Genomic DNA, 24,238 nt, shown 5'->3' on the forward strand with positions numbered 1-24,238 from the left:
ATAAAACCTTAACATCATGAGTTAATGTAGGCTGAATGCCTTTGGGGAAAAAAAAGTTTTCTGCTTGTAATTTGTATTTTGACCTGATTAACATGCGTTGTTTTTAAATGTGATGTAGAAATAAATTTGAGTTAGGCTGAGTTTTTCCTTCTGTCTTTTACTCTAGGTTTCCGACAATCCGTTGGACATCCAGAGCAACGGCTTGTATCACTCCCAGCTGTCACTCAGACATACGCACTTCAAGTCCAGTGACTCTGGGGCATTTTCTATTGACCATTTCAGCTAAATAAACAGAAAATATCCCGGTGGTTTCAATCACATAGCCTCTTTCAAGGCTGAGAACATCAAAATTACAAAAATATATCAACTGAATGCAGCATAAAAGCATGGCTGTCTTTGCATGAGGATTGTTGAACCAGTTGTCTAAAAAATGATTTTGGTACCCCATAGAAATGATAGCAATAAACAACTGGTTCACTGCTCTGTAATAATTTATTCTTTTATACGTGTATAGTTGCAATCAGACGATTGAATATAACAGATAAAAAGATACACTTCTTTTCTCCTTACTGTCTGAAACTAAATCAGACTAAACTTCTCTTGTTTAAGGTCAGCTAGAATCACCAAAACTATTCTTACGTTGACAAGCTGTGTTTCCAGTACAATCTAAATAAGTTTTAGATTTAAAAGTTGTTCCTCTGGATAACTTCAATGTAGAGCTACTAATGTAGTGTCACTGTATGTACACTTCTGGTTTCAACTGTATGTGTCTAAGTACAAGAGCATGAAGATAGACTGTAAATTTGTTTTATGATGATACCCCAAATACTCCCTCATTAGTCCCTCTTAATACAATTGTGACAAAATCAAGAAATAAAAACTTTAAAAGACATTTTTCATTCATTCCAGCAAAAAAATAATAAAAAAACATAATCTTCTTACAAACAAATAATGGAGTAGTTCTGACAACATATAATACGGTTTATTTGTGAAGGTGAATAAAGGTGATTATGAATTTTTCTCTTATTTTTTGACATTTCGAGCATGAGTGGAAACATGTAAAAAATGGATAAGCAGAAATGAATAACTATTTATTTCCCAAGAAATTTGTCAAACATTGTCAAGTGGTAAATTTATTTATTTTTAGTTTCAAGTATCCTTCCACATTTATTCTTGTCATTGATCCACTCTGTAATTAATTTGGTGGAATACTTAGAGCTTTTGTTCATTTAAAAAACTGTAATCTTTTGTCTTTTTCCTCTAAATTTAAGAACCGCCATTATGTCCAAACACCGCTGACTCCAAAATTAAAGTGCTTTTGCAATCTCCAATGTGTGTTTACTTTCTTTCATAATGCTCGTTTTTCATCTCCTTAAGTGAATTCCGGTCTATTTTGCTACAGGTCATGATTTATTGTGATTATTTTTTAAACAACCAGGAGATTATATAAATTTCACCACTTGTTAAACTAATTTATGATTTTTTTTATTGACAGACTTTAACAAAAACTGCAGGTGTGTTTCTGTGTCTGGTGAATTTTTGGTTAAAACATGTTTGTTTTTAATTCAGTGGGTTCTTTTACCACAGACAAAGATTTGATAATCGATCATGAAAAAAAAAGTTTTTATATACCACAAGTATGAATGTGATTATCCCACTTTCTCAACTTGTACCTCTTCTGTTGCCATGTTGACGACGATGATACGTCTTTCTGGTGCTCAGACTGAATGAAGGTTATTTTATTTTCTACCTCAGCAACAGGATCCCTCTGAGAGAAGCCAAGTCTCTCTTTCACATGGTGTCAGATCTCAGCCATTTTGGATGCGAATGGGAACAGCAGAGTTGGTTTTCGCTCCTTCCTTCAAAAGCACAGGCACAAAGGGAGCGACACAGGAAAAACAGAGTGAGCATTTAGGTAGATGAGGATCCGCCTGAAACCAGAACTCTGCCTGGTATTCACTGATTTAAAGTCAAGTCAAGCTGATTTGTGTAGCACATTTCAGCAGCAGCAGAGGTGGGCTGTAATACATTTACTCAATTACATTTACTTGAATAACCTTCTGAAAAAAAATGACCTTTTAGAGTATTTTTACTGCACCGTATATTTTACTTTTACTTTTACTTGAATGATTTTATTATGAAGTATCTCTTACTTGAGTAAAATTGATTCTCTACCCGCTGTGAGTAACTTAAAGAACAAACATGTTTTAACCAAAATTCACCTGTAGTTGTTGTCAGCTACATATATGTAGCTGACAACAACTACAGGTGAATTTAAAATATTTAAATTTAAATATATTTCAATATAAATATAAATTTTCAATATAAAGCATAAATATGCTTTATATTGAAAAAAAATTATTTTGATTTTTTTTTTCTTTTGCCTGTTTTTGATCATTTGTAATTATGTTATTTATATGAATTATTTCATTTTGGTCCATAAAATACCCCAAATTTCCACATATTTTTACACTTTGGTCCATTTGATCAGTTCCTCAGTACTTTAGTAGATTGTTTACCAAATGCTGTTTTATTCTTACATCAGTAATTTTCTGTATGACTACTACACTGTAAAAAAAAACCCCCATAAAAATAACATGAACAATCACCAATTGTGAAATCAGTAGTAGACATGACATTTTATCATGTGCTGTAAAAATGCTGGTCAATGTTTAATTTGTTATGATTTAAAAGCAAATCTAATCTGGCGGGTTTTTAGCCTCGATTTAAAGGAGCTCAGTGTCTCCTCTGTTTTTGGAATTTTCTGGAAGTTTGTCCCAGATTTGTGATGTCAATCAATTTATTGGTGTAGATTTTCTTAATTTTGTGAGTTCAGTAATCAGCTGATAGCTGATCTTATCCCCTGATCTTATCTACCTCAGCAACGGTCTAAAAATCAATTGCTGTCCTCTTCTGCTTTCCCGTAAAGGAGGTTTTACTGACAGACCAGCCCACCAGGTCATGTCTGAGGGTTTGCAGTTAACAATAGTCACTTCACTGAGACTTTCTTAGTGAATGCCTTTTTATTTAGCTTCCATAGCTAAATAATAATAATAAAAAACCTTCTTGTTGATCCTTATCAAATAATGCAGTCGAGTTCAGTTTATTATTCAAATTATTTAAAAAGTTTTCCATTTAAGGAAACTCAGCTGAAAGAAAAGGTGCTCAGTGATCTTTTTTTTTTTTTTCAAATTTATTTTATTCAGAAGCATCTTTGCTCCTGGAAAAACATCACACAGACTATCTCAAACATCTCTGTAATGTGTTTGAACTTTTCTGCTGCACAGAACTCGCAGACTCGTCATCATGGCTGCAGATGTGGCACATCTGGCCGACTGGAGTGAGTCATACTTGGCGATCTACACCTTCCTTTCTTTTCCTCTCTCTGCCGCCATGACAGTAGAGTTCTTGACAAGCAATAAGCCAGAGAAGTTGAGTTATGAAGCTCAACTTGGGAGAGGATCTTAGAGAGTGTGTAAACAAAAAGTGAACTTGTAAAAAGTCCCTCTGTCTAGCCTGAGTGGATTTTTCTGGCACAATAAAGTTGTGTGCAACTCCACAGCCACTCCCTCTTGGCAGCTGGCCGACATTTTCCTGCAGGCCTGCAATGAGAACTGGGACAAGGAAGGGAGGTTAAAGTAAAGTAAGGTAAGAGGAAACAAAGAGTCTTCTTTTCCTCTTATCTCCTTTCTTTGCCATCTGTGACATCACCGCCATGCAGAAGTGGGTAAAATAGCAAAACTTCAACATGTTTTACTCAAGGAAAATTAAAAAAGTACAGCATAGTAAAAACATTAAGAAAAATACATTTAAATATATGTAACTTCAGCAGAGTCCAAATTGGAGTCATAAATTTGAACAAAATTTGAATTAAAACTATTTTTTTGTCCCAATTTAAATATTCATGGACCATGCCTTCATTGTTGTTGAGAAAAAGAATTATTCTTGTTTAGTTGGGACATATCCCACATTGTACAGTAAAATATATTTAATATCTAACTTGTTAATTAATTTGATATCTAATCAATTTCCCCTTGAGGATCAATATAGTATATTCTATTCTATTTTATAATAAATAAAATGGAGGGAACACAAACTTCAACAATCAATATGTATTAAAGTTTTATACAAGACATTGAAGACTAAATAGTTAACCTAGTGGTTATTTTAAAGGGCTATGCAATATTTATTTATTTAAATTAAACCCTCTGTACGTTGCCATTTCGCGTGGGGGAGGGGATGCTGAACGTTCTCCTTAACAATGGGTGTATTCCTTAACAGTTCACCGGTGGATCAATCGGGAGTGAATACTAAAAAGGCGGAGTGAGATGAGCTTTCCTCCGAAATGGACGACGAGACCCGAGATTATTTGTCAAAATCATCTGATTTTATCAGCTCACTAATTTCCATCAACAAAATGTGCAACACTGAAACATAAACTATGAGTGTTTACACTCACAACAATGGAATGCATCATATTATGTCGATTCTTTGACGTTATCCCTTACTTTCTACATCAAAACAACTCATCGGTGTCATGGTCAAAGTGAATGGGTTCGCAGCTCCCACTGATGGATCTGAAAGGGGGCTTCCGTGGCATGCCACAGTGGCTGGACAGATGGAAAAAGTTTCCTCCTTTCTCGATTTGCTCATCTAAGAATAAAATGAGGCGCACCAATTGATAACAACACTGAGCATGCGCCTGAGGTGTCGTCGAAGAAACCAGTAAACAGAAGAAGAAAAGAAGGTGTTAGCGGAGGATCGTGCTGACGTCACGTTTCTACTTCGGAGCTGGAGCGGAGTAGTAAGCGTGGAGCCGCGCTTTGGAGGCGCAGCAGACACCTTAACAATGGCCCCGAAGAGAGTATTTCACTGCTGCTCGTTGATGACTCGGAATCTCACAGCTGCTTAGTTGTGTCTCTCAGCGGCGAGAAGCAAACAGACGGACATTTTGGATAGTTCTGCGTTGTCTCCGGGGCTTTTACAACATGTCTTCCGCGGCGGTTGCTGCCTCCAGAAGACAGTCCTGCTATTTGTGCGATTTACCCCGCATGCCTTGGGCAATCATCTGGGATTTTACCGAGGCCGTTTGCCGGGGATGTGTCAATTATGAGGGCGCCGACCGAATCGAGTTTGTTATAGAGGCTACAAGACAGCTGAAACGGGTGCATGGCTTCCCGGAGGGCCGCTCTATCGGCCCGGGGAAGTCCCACCACGCCTCGGACCCGGGCTCCCGTCCGCCGCAAACTCTAGACCGATACCCGCTGTCTGAGAGGCCACCCCGTTTAGGTGTGGAGTACCCGGCGGGCAGGCAGACGAACGGCTTCCCCATCCCGAACGGATATCCAAAGTCCGACGATCCACCTGAGCTCTCCAACTCCCGCAGGACTAGCTCAGTTCCTCCTAGTCTGGTGCCTTTGGTTAACGGCGGCATTTCCGCTGTTCACCCGCTTAACGGCCGCCCAGGTCAGATGAGTCTGGTCGTTTCGGGTCCCGTGGATCACGGGAAGCGCCACGAGGAGCTGAAGGACAAACAGAGGCCGGACAGCATGTCGGACATGTCAGAAAGCCACAAGGAGTGGGGAGGCAAAGGCAAAACGGTGAGGGACCTGATGGCGCTGCAGGACGGACGGTTTACCAAGGACCACGCCGCCATGCAGCGGATCATGGCGTACGAGGCTGGCGCCACTTCTTCAAAAACAGGTAGGAGTTGGTTTTATGCTCGAGGAGTTTGGAATAAAACGTATTTACAGGCATTTTAATCCTTTTTTTGGTACAGTTTTAGCTTAATTAGTGCACCGAATATGTTCTTAAAGCAAACGTCTTTGTTTTGAGTCTGTTAACGATTAATCGATAACTTAATTAGCTGGCGATTATTTCAACTATCGATTGATCAAGAATAATTTCTAAAAAAAAAATTCAGCCTTTGCCTGCTGGCATGTGTTTGTGAACAAAGTGAGCTTAAACAAAATATGTCATAGCTTCTTCATGTTGCAACTATGCTAACACAACAAACATTTTTACATAGTATACTTGCAAATTCCTTTTAATCCTGTCTTTTTAAATTTTAAGCAATTTAAATAGCAAGACTATTCAATCTGTGTAGACTTTTTGTCTCGGGAGTTTTCTATCAAACAAAAGTTTGAGTCCGTGCAGACATCTTCACTCACTGCGTTCTGTGAACAACCTGCTAATACTTCCCAGCTAGCTAACTAGCCAGCTATCTAGCTCTGTGAAAAGCACAAAAATGCTGCCAAGAGTCACAAAAAACTCCTTTTGTCCTCTGAAAAATTAATTATATCAATTTCTGTTGTGCATTTCTGATATGGGTCTTAAATTTGAATTATAATGGTCATAAAAGATCTTACAAAGTCTTAAATTTGAGTTGGCTTAACTGCATGAACTCTGTTACCTATGTAGTGATTATTAAAAGTGACCTATGATTCACAGGTCATGATGCAGGTTTTTATGCTTCCCTTTGGGTCTCAACTGCTTCTAAAAACAGCCCAAGCTCTTAGTCTTAGAAAAAACGCCCAGCTATTCTTTGGCAATAAGTTAATGTTTTTTGGTGTCTGGAAAATGAGCCGTTTCAAAAACCTCCAGATTGGTAAGTCATATTTGGTGCACTACGCTATTACCTAGCAACCCCAGCCAGAGAAACCCCATCGCCTAGCAACCCAAGCGGAGCTCCAGCAGGTTTGGTCAGCTTTTTTACTGCTGTATGTTGGAAAAGTCAAGTGTTCTGGATGTTGACTTACCATCCAGAAACCATTTGCTGTGTTCTTGTTGGTTGTGCAGGAGACTCAACTTCTGCCATTCACAGCCTTTTTCACTTGTGAGTGTAAAGTTGAGTTGGGGACGTGGCCAGCAGCAGCTTATTTGGATTTAAAGTGACGTTAGGCCATAAAACAGCTCATCCTGAAAGGAGCTCAAACCAGGCAGAACTGAGCAGACTAAAATCTCATTCTAATGATTTTATGCAAAAACATATACGATCAATATGTTTTGTATATTGTATAGAGCTATCCTGACTTGTCCAAAGAAGCATAACAGATCACCTTTAATCATTTGAATCTTCTTTTCCAGACCGAGGGAAGCAAAGTCGGCCTGCAAAGAGAAAAGCCTCCCCGGAGCCAGAGGGTGAGGGCAGCGGCACCAAGATGAACAACAGCGAGGGCCAGCCATGGCTGTCATCTTCTCTGCCAAGCTTTTCAGCTGCTGCATCACCCCACCCTACTGAAGCTGCCACCTCACAGAGTGTCCGGTCACCGATGGCGGCGCTCATCCATGCCACCGACAACGCAGGAAGCGCCGGCTCGCTCAAAGACGCCGCGGCGGCTGCCAGGCTGAATAGCAGCAGCCCCGCGTCGCCTTCCTCCTCTTCCCAGAGGAGACCACCTCAAAGGGAGGGGTCTGCGCCCCCTGGATCCAGCGGCATGGATCCCCCACCGCTACAGAGCCTCTCAGACTCCTCTGCGGCGCCCGGCGGCGCGCCACTGTGCTGCACTCTGTGCCACGAGCGGCTGGAGGACACGCACTTCGTCCAGTGCCCATCTGTTCCCGCCCATAAGTTCTGCTTCCCCTGTTCGTGCGACAGCATCAGGCAGCAGGGTGCCACTGGGGAGGTGTACTGTCCGAGCGGGGAGCGGTGCCCGCTAGTTGGCTCCAACGTGCCCTGGGCCTTCATGCAGGGCGAGATTACCACCATCTTGGCTGCAGATATAAGGGTGAAAAAAGAGAGAGATCCTTGAACTTACCCGACGTCCAGCTCAGTCAGTCGACAAGTTGACCCGTTTGTCAACATCCAGTGCGAGGAACCTGTTTTAGTTTGTTCTATCCACCTTATTCCTACGCCCCATTATGCTTTGCGTGAATTATGGGCGTGACTTCCGCCGCTAACCGGAAACGCCATTTGTTTACATGTTAGCAACTCGCTAACCGGCTTTTGTGAGAGCTATTAGGCTATAAAATATGTGGGAACACCAGCTATCAAAGCTTAAATGTGAGAATATTGGTTTACTGCAACCTACATCTACTGCAGGGAGGGATGACAACTTGAAGAAATGGTCTAATTTCTTCAAGTTGCACTAGCATATGTAGCTACTTCACTGACTCAGTTGCTTCGGATGCAGATGCAGGTTTTCTTCCTTTGGCTTTTTGTCCACACAATGAAATGAGGACACATAAAGCATTTTGGGTTCTCTCTTCAAGTTTAGCCAAATTATTTTTGTTTGCGTATCTGTCGGTAGGCAATGAAAACTGCTGCTTTTGTTTTGAGAGCACGTTCAAAACACACCTGCTGCAGCCACAAATTAAACTTTGTCTGATTATTAGAGAACAGCCACGAACAGCACAACAGTTTCCCGACTTCCACAAGGGCATCTTACGACACTTTCCAGTGTCAAGTTGCTTTCTATAACAAGTTAATGTGTAATTCGGTTCGGTTCTAGTCCAGTGGGGAGATTCTCCGTATTACGGTCTGGAGAGCAGCAGCTGCAGTCATTTCTCCACTGATTTGCAGCGACACTCAGCAACAGAGAACCTCAAGGTTCTGGTTGTGATGGACTAAATTATCCCAGATTTTTGATTTTGTCTTATAAATAAATTTTCCTGGCCCAATCATGATAAATACTCAGATCATGAACTTTATTATTATTTAAATTCAAACGAAAAAAATTCACATCACACCAAACTAATATTGTGTAGTTCTGGTGTTTTATACTGTTGGCACAAACCTGCAGCTCAGATCTCTGACCAGCTTCTCTGCTTTTCTCTTTGTTACTGTCAGTTCTTCAGAGAAACGAACTGCTAGCAGCACTAACTCACGGTCATTCCGTTACAAAACGTAACGATCGTGTTCCTGTCGCTCCCCGTAATTAAACTCACAATTACGATCGTCTGTACTGAGAAGCTCTCTGATAGCAGACTGTGTGTCCCTAAACAAGTTTTACTAAATATTGTATTATAACCGAAAAGAGAGCTGTAACTTCCATCATGACTATAGACTAGCAAAATAAACTAGAAATTTCAATGAAATACTGCTACTTCCGCTAGCCGCTGGAAGTAACACCCATAATCGTTTCCCCGATAAGCCCCTCAGGAATAAGGTGGATAGGGTTGGGTGATATATCGATTTTATGCTGTAATATGTAACTTTTATAAAATATATATTTTTTACATGTGTATCAAAACTGTTAACATGAGGCAGATAATCTGTGAAAAGATCGATTTACTCCACCTCCTCCTTGAGCTACTACTGCTGTCTGAAGAAATGCACCAATAACAGCCAGTCAGAGCCAGGAGCAGGGTCTTAGCGCTGTCAATCATTCTCATGTATGCCACTCAATGTGCTAATAGTGGAGAAACAACTTACCATTACAGGAAAACCGTTTATCGTTTGCTAACTAACTTAGTGTTCACAACAGGATCTGCTAGTTGCTGGCAGAGCAAAGAGCAATCATGTAATTGGTGCTAAGACATGCCTTCTGGCTCTGATTGGTTGTTTCGAGCTAGCACTTTTTTTTTTCATAGGTTATCTGTCTCATACGAAACTGTCACCACATCTTGGCAATTTTAACAAATGTTTCAACAGTGTAAAAAGAAACTTTTTATAAAAGCTACATACTGCAGCTTTAATTTTTGTAAAATCTGGATTTTTTTTATTTTTTTTTAACCAATCTGCTCCTTGGGTTTCCGTAGTTAAGAATTATGTCAGTACGCCTGAGGCCGCCATCTTGTTTGACAAGCATGTTTTACAACTTCTTTTTATTTGGCCTTTGAATTCAGCTTAACTCTACTACAAAATATTCGGGCAAGGCTAAAATTTATTTTTTTTAATTACCAGCATAAAGTTGTAATATTACAAGAGTACAGTTGTAGTAAGAGGAGAATAAAGTTGAAATAGTACAAGAAAAAAACGCTGTTTCCTGAATTAATATGTAGTATTAGCAAAACTCTTAGACAAAAACTGAGAGAAAATTAAAATGAAGAAATTTGACCATCTTATGAAGTTATTTGCTACTGGTTTTACAAGTAAGGAAATACTTAATTTTTAAACACATCAGCATCAAATTATGTGTAGAATATTTGTAATTCCTTTTTTTTTATAAACAAAAGTGATTAAAATCGGATTTTATTCTCAAGCCATATCGCCAAGCCCTAATTTTTTCATAGTTTGTGTTTATGCTTGAAAATGAATTGGTATGTACTTTTCATTCACTATCACATCTGTTTGTGTTTTTATCAGAGAGCGGCTCTTCGTACTCGAAAATTACTAATTTGAGCACTTGACTAAAAAACTAAATAAAAAGTCAATAAAATATGCTCCAAGCTGTAAATGTATGCACTTGTTTAATGGGGAATAAAAGCCAAATACAATTTCAGATCTTTAATACCACATCAAGTGTCTGTGAGTTAATTTGTTTAATGTATTTGAGAAGCCAGGAATTGCCTGAATCGGCAGTGATGAAAGAAAAATTCTAGGGTTATAAGTGATGATAATTTGTTAATAATTCAAATATACAGTGATACCAGGATTTANGTAATATTACAAGAGTACAGTTGTAGTAAGAGGAGAATAAAGTTGAAATAGTACAAGAAAAAAACGCTGTTTCCTGAATTAATATGTAGTATTAGCAAAACTCTTAGACAAAAACTGAGAGAAAATTAAAATGAAGAAATTTGACCATCTTATGAAATTATTTGCTACTGGTTTTACAAGTAAGGAAATACTTAATTTTTAAACACATCAGCATCAAATTATGTGTAGAATATTTGTAATTCCTTTTTTTTTATAAACAAAAGTGATTAAAATCGGATTTTATTCTCAAGCCATATCGCCAAGCCCTAATTTTTTCATAGTTTGTGTTTATGCTTGAAAATGAATTGGTATGTACTTTTCATTCACTATCACATCTGTTTGTGTTTTTATCAGAGAGCGGCTCTTCGTACTCGAAAATTACTAATTTGAGCACTTGACTAAAAAACTAAATAAAAAGTCAATAAAATATGCTCCAAGCTGTAAATGTATGCACTTGTTTAATGGGGAATAAAAGCCAAATACAATTTCAGATCTTTAATACCACATCAAGTGTCTGTGAGTTAATTTGTTTAATGTATTTGAGAAGCCAGGAATTGCCTGAATCAGCAGTGATGAAAGAAAAATTCTAGGGTTATAAGTGATGATAATTTGTTAATAATTCAAATATACAGTGATACCAGGATTTATTTTATATTCTCATTTCAGTTTGCAGGTTTTCTTCCTTTTTTCCCTCAGCATTGCTGACTAATACATTCAGCTTAAGAAATTGTAGGCTTGTCACATATTGAGTTTCGTGCCATTATTCCAATGAAAATGCCACAACAGTTATGTCATAAAGAGCGGCGGTGGTCTGCTGGAGCGCTCTTAAGGCGACAGCTGACTCAGCAGCCTGGTTTTTCCATATAACTGTTTTTTAAAGCATCCAAAGTGTTCCTATGCTCTTTAATGCTGCTGCCTCATCAGAAATGTGCTTCCATTACCCCCTATTATCTTGTTTCTGTGTACTTATTTTTTCTTTTTGCCTCCCATTAAAGGAGACCTATTGTACAAAATTCACATTTTGCACGTTTTTATACACCCATTTGGGTCACAACTACTTCTAAAAACAGCTCAAGCACTTAAAATAAAAACCTACCCAGCTGTTTTTGGCAAGAAGTTCATGTCTTTTATGTCTGGAATATAAGCAGTTGAGTTTTTACACAGTTATTTATTTAAGAGTATTCTTACTATGCTTTACTTTTACATGAGTTACTGTATTATGAAGTATTGATAGTCTTAAGTGAAATTTCTGGATGCTTCATTCAGTGACTAACTTCACTGAATGAAATAAAGTCAACTAAAATGTAACCAGTCACAAACCTTAAATTTTTTGTTAATGTTTCATCATTTTTATAATTGATTTGGAAGAAAATATTTTGCCTGATTTAATTTTGTAATTGTATCACAAAATACATTTTCATTTTGGTCCTTAAAATTAACGTCATTTCCACATAACCTTTTCGTCCGTTTAATGATGTAATTATTGAATATTAGCTGATTGATGTTTTGATCAGTTGGTGTTTTTGAGTATCCTTTTTACCAAATACTTTTTTTTTACTCCGGCTTGAGTAATTTCTTGGATGACTGCTTTCTTCTTTACTTGAGTAAAATATGCTGAAGTAGTCTTATTTGTGTACAATTATTAGCTACTTTACACACCTCTGTCAAAAACCTTCTGATAAGTAACATTCCACTCACTGCGCCGTTACTTAGCAACCCCGGCCAAGCCCAGCCGTCGCCTAGCAACCCAAGCAGAGCTCTGGTATGTTCAGTCAGTTGTTTTTACCTACTGGAAAAGAGCTTGGTTGTTGACTTACCATTAAGAAGCCACTTGCGACATTACTTTTGGTTCTGATTTTCAAAGATGTATGTATGGTTGTAGTACTTTTGCAGCTATGCGCAGTGATTTTCACGTGGGAGTGTAAACGTTGCGTTGGGATCGTGACAGTTTATTTGGATTCCTACCAGTAAGTGACAAGAGGGGCCTAACCATGGCCAGAAATAATAAAAAAAAGGAGTAAATTTCGGTCAAAAAATTTTGAGACTAATCTCAGAAATTTTCTAGAAAATTTTTTTGAGATCCAAAGTATGAAAAATTGAAAGAAAATACCACCAGAAATTTCTAGATCAACCTTATAAGGTTTTACATTAAGCTCAGAAATTCTCTAGAAATTTTTTTTGAGATCCAAAGTATGAAAAATTGAAAATACCACCAGAAATTTCTAGGTCAACCTTGTAAGGTACATTAAGCTCAGAAATTTTCTAGAAAACACAGTCTGGAAAAGACGAAATTAATATAAGATTTTCTTTCTACAAAAATTGGAGATCTCTGAGCTCCAAAAGTAAAAAACAAATTGCAAGAAAAATTTTGAGATGAAATTCAGATATTTTCTAGGAAAAACCTTTAAATTTCTGAGCTCCAAAAGTTGAGAATTTGCCAGAAACAAACAAAACTTTTGAGACTAATCTCATAATGTTTTAGATTAATCTATGACGTTTTCTATAAAAGACTTGGAAGTTTCTGAGCTCCAACTTGAAAATTTGCAAGGAAAAAGCTCACAAATTTTGAGATTAAGAATTTTTGTACAAAAAAATTGTAGATTTCTGAGCTCCAAATGTTTAAAAAACTCACAAGAAAAAAAATCTGAAATTTTGAGAATGATTTCAGAAATCTTCTAGGAAAAACTTTTATATTTCTGAGCTCCAAAAGTTAAAAATTTGATAGAAAAAAACTAATACATTTTGAGAATTCCCCCCCACCCCGAGACCCAACTAACATTTTGATCCTTGTTGCTTTCTCTCTCCCTCTTTTCCTGCCCTTTACAATTGCAAATTCAATACAGTTAAATTTATTCTGTTGTTGTAGAAATGGTAGGATGGAGTATTACAGTCATCGGAGATGAAAGGGGGAAAGAAATTAGCCACAGATGAGTAAATTTCTGCCAAAAACTGTAGATTTGTAAGAAAATATCACATATTGCTGATTAAAGTCCTGAATTTACTTTTTTAAGCATTTCCCAGGTCCAGGTCAGACTTGTATTTTGGATCCTGTTCAAGGAGTTCATGCCAAGTTTGCACCCTGGAGATGTTCTAATATTAAAAGAGCTTGAATATGCAGGGGCGCTCCTAGAAGGGGGCAAGTGAGGGCTGTGGCCTGATAAGACCATGGTCTTATGACAGCATAAAATTAAAAAAAGTCATAATAATAAAAATGTCAAATACAACACATATTTATAAGATGCAGTCAATCTCATCCTATTTCAAATCAACATATTTTTTAAATGTTTTCCAAAAAGATCTGGTGGTGGGTTATTCCAAAGTGAGGGCGCTCTACATTTAAGTATGCTTTGCTTAATTGCTGTTTTGCATAATGGTGAGTAAAAATTGCAAGAGTATCTGAATCAGTTGGATCAAATTGTTTTCATGCCTTGACACTGAAAATCTGTGCTATATAAATAAAGGGAAGGTAATTATTTTATTAGCATTGAAACGTGTGAATCCTCAAAATGATGCTGTGGATTTATACTGGAGAACCAAATATTGAGTCTCATGAGACTATTTTGTTTATCTGGAGTCATTTGAACTGATATTATTTATTTTACAGTGACTTCTGCATGTGGAAATGTTTCATAAATTATGAAGAATGTCCACACCTCCAAAAAATCAATTTATTTGGCATAAGAGGAAAAGAACAGAGTAAACATAGTAAACATTTACATTTCATAGATCTTCACAGTGCCTTTGCATTAACTGTAGATTTCTGATATGCATTTCCAAATTTTTCATTTATTTTCAGTCTTATTGTAAACAGAAATGTAACAGAACTACATGAATTATTATATTTTTTTTAGAAGAGAAGCAAAATTGGCCTGCAATTTATTCTTTTGTCACTTTTTATTCAAGTTAGTCATAGTTACAGCACAAAAGATGACATGGAGAATGCAGGACAGTGAGATCCTCTTGAAGTCACAGCAGATAAGATTATTTTACTTACCAGTCTGAATAAATGCCTAAAATACCTTTAATTACACAAAGCGTTTAATTGAATTTGTTTAATATTTCCACTTCCAGATGAAAGTAGCTTCCTCATAAGAGAAATAAAAGAGTGTAAGCATATCGATCTGAGCTTAAAACATCATCCCAATCTGTGTGAGCATCTCATTTCTTTATTCAAATCAAAAATGCACGGTCTATCCCAATTAACAAGCCAGAAAAAGTTACTAACCTCAATTATTGACATGCTGTCTGATAATTATAAGAGTAATGATTCTTTGTTTAGGTACAAATTGTTAAAACAAAATTTAAATGAATTAAAACTTTATATTTTCTTGTGAGACATTTCCTTTGAGGAATAAATAAAAGAGAGAAAAAAGCAATAATTTCACAAAAAAAAAACTTAAAGATCAAATATAATTTGAGTGCATGCAATGCACATAATATTTCCATTAACATCTTTGATTTTTTTTACATACACTATGGCATTATTTTTCTTTATCATTATTATTTTGATTAGAAATAGTAGCCGAAGCGCCATTAGTAGTATTAGTAGTAGTATTAGTATTTGTATTAGTAATGTTAGTAGTCATGGCAACCAACAGGGGGCGACAAACTGAGTTATTCCGGGTCCATTATAAATGACTTCTCATCTTCATGTTCTTTGTTCTAATAACAAAAACAGCAGTTTCGTGAAAAATATGTTTTGTATATTTACTAGGTTTTACAACAGGTTCAATGGGAAATGTTTGGATCTGTAGCTGAAGGTGAACAGATTTAAATAAAATTAAGATTCTGCTGAATCTCAACAGCTAAAGGAAGATCCGGCCAAATCGAAACATATAACACAATGTTATGATCAACCATTCTGTATGGGAATTCAAAAGTGCCATAATTTAATATGTGAAAAAGGCCCAACACTGTGAAAATTGTAATGGATCTAGTGCTGCATATTTCAAGAGTAACACAATTCGAAATAATCATTCTTTTTTTCTTTCTTTTTTTTACATAAGCTTTATAGATTGCTGTCTTTTCTGCTACATTTTCATCTAAATTTATTTAATTCTGCAACATTTGACCTAAAATTGTCTCAGAGCTGCCCTCGTTGGGTTGACTGGTTGGTACTGCAGTCAATTTTTGTTATTCGTTACAATGTTACAGTTTGGTGGATGTCTATTTTAGAGTACTGCATTCAAATATAAAAGAATCTCAGTAAGAAAGATGCCTCGGGTTGGTCAGTAATTGGAATTGTAAGAGTGTGATTATTGATCAATTAGCATTTCTCAGCTTTGCATGTGTATTTAATTTGCAGATGTGAACACAGGTTGGAATAGGACTCCTTTCCATTGTGTTAGACATTTCATCTGTTGTCTCAAAAGTCTCCAATAGGAGAGAAAAAAGTCAATACATTTGTCATTGGTTGCGTTTTTGAAAATAAAGTGGCTAGAGGGGTCCGAAAAGTTGATAAATATAGTTACAAATCATTAAGTTGGCAAAAGTGTTTTCTCTTGTTCTGATCATAGCCCTGCTTAACCCCTTCCACTCATCGCTGCACAAAGTCACACCCCTTTGTGTATCTTGACTCCGCCCACTTTGGTGGAATTTTTCAAAAATTGTCAAGGGGCGGAGCTAAGCTGTCTCAAAGGAAGGTTGATTTGGTTACGCTTTAATCTCTCTTTATGCTAAATAATAATAATAATAATAATAATAATAATAATACATTAAAATTCAAATTAAAAAGCAGCACTGCTATAGAAAATGTAATTAGTATGTAGTAGGCTTAAATGATTTTGCATCACATGTTCTGCATCACTGGAAACAAAAACATAATTACATTTGTATGTATGATTTTAATATGTATAATTTGATTCACCAATTTAATCACTCCAAGTAATAAATTGATATCTTTAAAATATATTGAAAAAAATATTTATTTATATCTAGGCAATATTTAAAATGTATTAGTAACAATGAATTAAATAACATTAATTTTGGAGATTTATGTCACTGTTAGCCTTCTATAGAAGGATATTATCTGCACCCTGGTGAAGTAAAATTAAAAAAATTAAAATAATAATATGGAAGAGACAGCAGGGGAAGAATATGAAAGAAGAAAGATTCAAGCGCAAAATGGTAAATATAAGTTAATTTTCTCCTAGTTATCAGGCCTGGTGGTAGTAGTATTAGCAGTATTAGTTGTAGTGACTGGTATGCAAAGCATTATCATGCAGTGAAGTAATTCCTATTTGAAAAGCATTGACTGAATAATGTGAGACAGTGGTGGGTTAAACATACAGAGTTTAATCAGTAACTAGTTTGAGCTGCCTACGAACTCAAACCAGATAGAGTTAAACTAGGAAAACGGCAGCGGGGGCGATCTACCAACACATCTATAGGAAAGATGTACAAAGTCACAGTCTGTACAGTGACCAATGAGTCAAAACAGAAATGGGTGGTCAAGAAAGCTTTCTGATTTAGTCTGGAGATCTCAATCTCTTCAGTTCGTTCTCTGTCTTCCTTTTGTTTAGCATTTCTTGCATTTTAGTTCTTTTTGGAGCATTTATGCTACGCAAAGGTTGTCCTTTCCTTTGATTTCCATAAGCAACTCCGCACTGTCAAGAACTCAGTAGAAGTGGGGCATTCGGCTGCAGGTTCTGGAAGAAAAGAGTGAACACTTAAGTCTGCCATTTTGTTTGCATGAAAGCAAAATGGCAGCAGGTAGAAATTATCAAAAAGCAAAAATACCAATTCAAACAGCAAGCCACAGGAGGAAGAGGCATTACAATTGAGACTAAAAGTTTAGTTTTAGGGGGAAGCAAGGCATATTTGTTAACAAAATAAACATCCTGTTTGATGCTTGGGTAGAATTTTGGGCAAGAGCAGAATCGTATCATAGCATAAAAATGTTTTCCTTGATACGTTTTTACAATTTGTCATGTTACAAAACAAATTTCAATTTATTCCACTGTAACTCTGGAGAGGCTACTGTGGATGTGCATGCAGCTGTTCCGCAATGAAACCACTGAAATGAATTCAGAGCAGAATATACTGGATCCCCGGGTTTTTACTGGATTAAGAATCTACAACCACCAAATAATAGCTGAAATCAGCGAACACTTGATAATTGCTCTAAAAACACTTACAACGACCTATTTCAATATTTCAAACGTTAAACATACTGTAATATGCATTATCACACACCGTAGAAACCGACTTAGCACTACCAGAAAAGCTAGCATCAACCGCCTTAGGGTTTCAGCCAATCAGCTCCGAGGAAAACAAATGGCGCTCCTGAATTGGCTGCTTTGCAAACATCAGCCAACAGCTTGTCAACTACAATTTCACTAAAGTTTTTCTAGTTTCCCAGGTGTTTTTTCTTGATAACATTTTAGTTTTGCCCATATGTGAAAAAAAATCAGAGAATATGTGAATTTTCCAGTCATTTCTATGAATAATTTGGAATTACGTTCCAAATCCTTGAAATAATCCAGCTGTATGCGCATTCCTGTCTGTGGTTTACTGGCCTGCTTACGTTTATACTAGAGTCCAATCAAATCTGAATCTTCTGGTGCCAGAAATAAACTAAATCTGGGGTATTTTTGTTTCAAGTATAGTGCTCATTTAGTAAAAACAAACAAATACAAAACAAAACAAACAAACAAACAGAAGAAGGTATTTGTTGACATGATATAATACTTCTATGAACAAAAAATGTGCACAAAATGTCTTCAATGTTAGATAATGCTAATGCAATAAAGATAATGCTAATGCAATAAAGATAATGCTAATGCAATAAAGATAATGCTAATGCAATAAAGTGCACATTTTTAATGTAAATAAGTGTGGAGGGTGCCATGTAATCTGTCATGAATGCTATCAATGCTAATTTGACAGAAATAAGGCACAACAAATTAATCATGAAATCCAAAATATATATTTACATTTGATTTGATTTTACTGCAGAAATAAGCACATCTATAAAGAGAAAAGAATTAAGGAAGTCCAAACAAGAAATTGTAAAGTTGGGCATGTTTCTCTCTTTTTAGCCAGTTTTTTTATTTTTTATTTTTTTTAGTTTGTGGATATATTTCTTAGTATGGACTTCTGCGTTTCATCATGCAACATAAATCATATTTACCGCTTACGTGGCCTTTGCTACTTTTGTGCGCTTCATCCTTTTCCTCCTCATGAGGGTCACCTGGGGCCTCTTTAACCCTGCAATCAGCAGCAGCAATCTGGGCCGTGACTTGGTGAGCCAGCTTCTCAGTAGAGTCCCTTTGGGAAACCTGCCGGAACAAGAAGTCACAGGCAATCACTCATATCTAATACCTAACCTCTTAAATCCACATTCAAGCAATTTATAAGACAACTTTTTAATACAGCAACAATGTAATCATGTCCAATTATATGTATTCTGCAAAGTAATTCACTATAGTTTTCATATTTTCACTCATACATAAAGGTAGCTGCTCTTCCAGCAAGGAAGAAAAGTTAATTATTTTGAACTTTGTGCACATTCAGATTTCCCAACATCATCCAAATACATTTAATAACATTTTGTTGGCACTTCTATAGGTTTCATCCACAAATGCAACAGCTTGTTTGTCATAGAGGTATTCAATTAAATTTCTGAGAGGTCTATCAGAAATTAAGTTTAAAAAAATATATGCTCTTATGTATTTGCCTTTCTCTTTCTTTAGTTTTTTTTTTTTTTAAATATGTGACGATTCTTCACAAATGCAGAGAGAATGTATTCTTTAACACCAGGAATGTTTGCCAATGTTTACATTTAATAAGCTAATAAATATATTAGTGACTGTGTTATATATGTGTGTATATTTAACATTTTCGAATGTAGGTTTTATTGAAAGGAATAAAGCTTTCCAAACTAATCTGGTACTATGTAGAAACATATCTGCCAACTTCTATAACCACGAGTTGTGATTTTTTTAGACCAGTTTCACCATCCACACAGGATAATTACCAAACCTGTACAAACAATAATCTGTCCAACAACATAGGGTAAATGATAACAAGTCAGAATCATCTAGGAAACGCTATAAAGACACTTCTAAGACTTCAGGAACCAAAATGTGAGCCAATCTGGCCAAATGAAGATAAATGTTGCAGTGGAACCTTTCCAAAATAACTCCATAATGACTTCAGCAACTCTTCCAGGAGGTTTCAATCCATCTGTAGCAACATTCAAGCACTGGAAGCCTCATTTACCTCGACTGAAATCAGTTTTGATTCAGCAGAAAGAGACTGGGCAAAAATGGAAAAACAAGTATACAACCAGACAGAACATAAAGGCTCATTTCACCATTGTTCTGTTCTGATATGCTGAATTTTAGTTTTATGGCAAAAATGTAATGACATTTTTGCCATAAAATATTCTCAATATTCTGCTGAGAGCCAGCAGAATATTTTTCTAAAACCATTAGGAAGAGGAAAAAAGTTTTGGGCAAAGGGTAATAATAATAAATTGTATTTGTAAAGCTCTTTTCAAGCTGAATTACAAAAAGAACAGTCAACCACATCAAACAAAATTATAAAAGAAAAACACTTAAATACATAGAACTGGACATAAAACAATTCACAGGATAAGCGTAAAACAGGACATGAGTCACATATTAAATAACACTTGAATGAAAGTGAATATTGGACNAGGTTTTATTGAAAGGAATAAAGCTTTCCAAACTAATCTGGTACTATGTAGAAACATATCTGCCAACTTCTAAAATCATGAGTTGTGATTTTTTAGACCAGTTTCACCATCCACACAGGATTATTACCAAACCTGTACAAACAATAATCTGTCGAACAACATAGGGTAAATGATAACAAGTCAGAATCACTCTAGGAAACGCTATAAAGACACTTCTAAGACTTCAGGAACCAAAATGTGAGCCAATCTGGCCAAATGAAGATAAATGTTGCAGTGGAACCTTTCCAAAATAACTCCATAATGACTTCAGCAACTCTTCCAGGAGGTTTCAATCCATCTGTAGCAACATTCAAGCACTGGAAGCCTCATTTACCTCGACTGAAATCAGTTTTGATTCAGCAGAAAGAGACTGGGCAAAAATGGAAAAACAAGTATACAACCAGACAGAACATAAAGGCTCATTTCACCATTGTTCTGTTCTGATATGCTGAATTTTAGTTTTATGGCAAAAATGTAATGACATTTTTGCCATAAAATATTCTCAATATTCTGCTGAGAGCCAGCAGAATATTTTTCTAAAACCATTAGGAAGAGGAAAAAAGTTTTGGGCAAAGGTTAATAATAATAAATTGTATTTGTAAAGCTCTTTTCAAGCTGAATTACAAAAAGAACAGTCAACCACATCAAACAAAATTATAAAAGAAAAACACTTAAATACATAGAACTGGACATAAAACAATTCACAGGATAAGCGTAAAACAGGACATGAGTCATATATTAAATAACACTTGAATGAAAGTGAATATTGGACATTTATCTCAAGCGCTGAGGAAAATGATCTAAAGCATCAGCAAGCCCAAAAAATGCACAAAAGGTTTGGAGTGGCAAAAGTAATAACTTAAAAATGATTTAGATGCTGTAAAGTCTGCCAAAGTGGCTAAATTCAAAAGGTTTTGAGGGTCACAATTTCTGAAAAGCCATGTAAAAAAACTCACCGGTAACTTTAGCCAAAGCTTTGTGGTCTCTGCTAATTTCAAGAGTTTTTATTGGATGTAGGAGGTAATAATTTTCAACAATGGATCAAATTGCAGTGGAAATTGTTATTTGAAAAGAGCTTTCTGTACTAAGTTAGGTCATCTGAATATAACATTAAAATGCACTTGATTATCTAAAATGTGATAAGGAAGCAAATACAAAAGCAATCGGAAACGCTTCTTCAAGGCACTGTACTTTACTGGCAGCTGGTTGCCAAGTTGCTGCAGCCCAACCTTTGTATTTTGCAAGAGTTGTTACCTGCTGAGCACAATAAAAAACAGAAAAACCTCCCTTTTATTGTAATGCACACTGAAAACAGCCAAAGAGAAATCTGGCAATGTTTAGAGATGGAAGGGCCTTGCTGATGCCATTGTTGTCGCCTGCTGGGCTTGATGTTAAATGTAGCGAGGGTAACATTGTTTGTGCTGCTGAACCTGCTACCCCCGCTCACTCCCTCCCTTTCTTTGACTCCTGTGTAAACCTCATCAAACTATCTCCCTGAAACCTTCTTCTTCTCACAAATTGGTCATTTGTTTTCCTGCAGAAAACCATTTTAAATTACATTTGGTCTTCTTCTTGTGAATATTCAGTTTTGCTTTGCTTCATTCCCTTTCTCTAGCTCACCTTCTTATTTGACAATCTAAACAAAAGGATCGAGTTCAGCGACTCAACGTCTCGGATCCATAATTCAAAGCTTTTACAGTTGAATTTTCTTCATTTCGTTGTTTTAGTAGCACTTTCCCACTATAAATACATTTTTAGAGCTTCTAAAAAAGCTATCCAGATCTTTGTAGAAATATAATGGCCCACTTACTCAGACATTAATTAAGTTTGATTGGTCCAATTTTCAGGTGCAGTTTTCCTATCTACAACCGGGCAGATTTAGATGAATAAATAACTTCAGTAGAACCTCTTTGACAACACAAAGTAGACTAAAGTATTTCAAAAGCTACACATCAGACCGCGATTGAAAAAAATCTAACAAAAACAGAAGAGAAACAAAGTCATTAAGTGTTAAAAATGCATTTCTATGCAAATGAGAAAAATGGCAACCATTGGTGAGGAGAACTTGATTGTGCCAAACTATGAAAAAATATTAACTTTCTGAAAGATTACATTTGGCATAAACCAAAGATAGCAAATTAGAAAAAATATAATGTCGACACTCAACCATTTTAATGTGAATGGGATAACCAGGATGACTTTTTGATTGAAAAAACTATTAATTAATTTGTGACTTTAACCTGAAGCACATTAAGTAACACAATAGGACAATAATTTGTAGCAAAACAGCAAATCCACCTCAACAAAAAGTCATCTTAAAACAGAGATTCATGCTTAAAAACCTTCCAATTTGGCTGAACTCAAACAATTACCCAATAAAAAAGGTAGAAAAGTTTCCCATGGTGCTCTAAAAGACAAGCACAAGCAATCAGTAGATATGGAGGACAATTACTTTTTCCACGTACACCAAAGTTGGTGTGGCCTAAATATAAAAAATTATTTGAAAACTGCTTTTACGTGTCACCTCAAGTAATGTTTGTGTAATATTAAAATTTGCTTATCTTAGTACTAAAACAGAACAAAATACACTTCAACAAAATCCAGAGTCAGCCAGCTGATTAGAAGAAGTCACATTTCATCTCCATCACTTCCATCTGTCAAGTCAGTACACAACCTTATTCCTACGTACACACAAAGAACGGAAGAGAGAGAAATCCTTACCAATTGACCCCACACATTTGTTAGGTTATGCCCCTGGTGTCCTTGCAGACACACATATATGATCCTCTCACACAGGAAAGTTCAGCCAGGATGTAAAAACAACTATGTGGAATAATAGGATGCCGCAAACTGTTCTGGTTGGGAGGGTGAGCGCAGGGCTGGGGCCTTTGAAAAAAAGAGGGTCAACTCAGCATTTCTGATAGCAACAGAGAGTGATGGGAGGACAAAAAGCCAATCATGGAACAGACTTAGCCAGTTCCACAATGCCTGGTACTACTGACGGTCCATGAATTAGTTCAAAGAACAGTTCAAAGAATGGTTCAAAGAACAGTTCAAAGAATGGTTCAAAGAATGGTTCATGGATGGATTGGTGATGCTTGCAGACAAAACTCTGCCATCTCATGGACTTGAAAACTTGGGGATTTCACAGCTGAAACCAGATTCCAGGTGTGTCCAAATCTTTTGTCACATGGGGCAAAATCGTAGTCAAACGTCATGAGCCAAGAAAAAATAAATAAGATCAAGCAAATAAAAATGCCTGACTTTTTTTGTAGGAGCAAGAGAGAGTGCCATCACTTTCTCCATCTGAACAGAAACAAAACTGAAGTTATTATCATTGAACTTTCAGGTGTGAAATCTGGGTGTAGTGATGGACCTGAACCTTCAGAGTCACATAAAGACAATTGACAAAGTCAGCCTTCTATCACCTGAAGAACATTTCTGACAAAAGAACCAACACAATAGTCAATGCACGTCAAACTGCCTGGTTGATGAAATATGCTATATAAATAAACTTGATTGATTGATAGGTTTCAAATTCTTTTTTAGTTCGGTTGAACTGGATGTGAGTCACTTTTAAAATGCTGGCTTTATTTAGCCGAGTCTAATAAATGATCAGTAAAAGTCCCTGTAGAGACCTGGTTCTACTTATAGTACAAGCTAGATTGTAAAGAGAACATTATTGGAAAATTATGTCTGTAATAATTTCACCTTGATTAAAAGTAAAATATTCAGCGAACAAATCTGTGTCATTCTTGAACTGCAATTGGGGCCCACAAAATATCAGTCCAAGGGCCACAAATGGCCCCCAGGCCACACTTTGAACACCCCTGACTTACACTGTTTTAAAAGACTTATAGAAGTTTTCTTTATCATTTTCTGATGTTAAATTAGATTATGCCTTTCTGATTTAGGTAAGTTAGAACTGCAAAATTTGTATATATAGGGTGTAATTAATT

General features: G+C 36.3%; 2 protein-coding genes and 1 long non-coding RNA gene across 4 annotated transcripts in view; 2 read left to right on the top strand and 1 right to left on the bottom strand.

Moving 5' to 3' along the window:
• LOC103146648 (P2X purinoceptor 3-like) overlaps nucleotides 1-1,326 on the top strand; it is an 11,723-nt gene extending 10,397 nt beyond the window's left edge. The window contains exon 12 of the mRNA XM_007564652.2: nucleotides 167-1,326. Coding sequence (XP_007564714.1) covers nucleotides 167-286 — 120 coding nt within the window. The 3' untranslated portion in view covers nucleotides 287-1,326. The remainder of the gene's footprint in view (nucleotides 1-166) is intronic.
• A 3,417-nt stretch (nucleotides 1,327-4,743) lies between these two features.
• Nucleotides 4,744-10,396, top strand: LOC103146649 (interferon regulatory factor 2-binding protein 2-B-like). 2 transcript variants are annotated; one of them, XR_001663704.1, is made up of 3 exons: nucleotides 4,744-5,703; nucleotides 7,087-9,867; nucleotides 9,911-10,396. XR_001663704.1 is itself a non-coding variant. In XM_007564653.2 (2 exons), the coding sequence occupies exons 1-2, from the start codon at nucleotides 4,989-4,991 to the stop codon at nucleotides 7,749-7,751; spliced, it is 1,380 nt and encodes a 459-aa protein (XP_007564715.1). In that variant the 5' UTR covers nucleotides 4,744-4,988; the 3' UTR covers nucleotides 7,752-10,396. The 2 variants fall into 2 exon arrangements, 1 of the variants encoding a protein (XP_007564715.1); XM_007564653.2 differs by having other exon boundaries at nucleotides 7,087-10,396.
• Nucleotides 10,397-16,853: 6,457 nt separating this feature from the next.
• On the bottom strand, nucleotides 16,854-23,521 carry LOC103146650 (uncharacterized). Its single transcript, XR_477160.2, has 3 exons — nucleotides 23,001-23,521; nucleotides 18,711-18,858; nucleotides 16,854-17,226 (listed from the first exon to the last, which is right to left on the bottom strand). It is a non-coding gene; the product is annotated as an uncharacterized LOC103146650 (long non-coding RNA).
• Nucleotides 23,522-24,238: the final 717 nt, after the last annotated feature.

Source organism: Poecilia formosa, unplaced genomic scaffold (assembly GCF_000485575.1).
Source record: "Poecilia formosa unplaced genomic scaffold, Poecilia_formosa-5.1.2 Scaffold164, whole genome shotgun sequence".
Classification (NCBI taxonomy): domain Eukaryota; kingdom Metazoa; phylum Chordata; class Actinopteri; order Cyprinodontiformes; family Poeciliidae; genus Poecilia; species Poecilia formosa.

Coding starts and splice junctions, on each gene's coding strand:
- LOC103146649 (XM_007564653.2), top strand. CDS start 4,989: ATGTCTTCCGCGGCGGTTGCTGCCTCCAGAAGACAGTCCTGCTATTTG. Junction 5,704..7,086: donor CGCCACTTCTTCAAAAACAG/GTAGGAGTTGGT, acceptor CTTCTTTTCCAG/ACCGAGGGAAGCAAAGTCGG.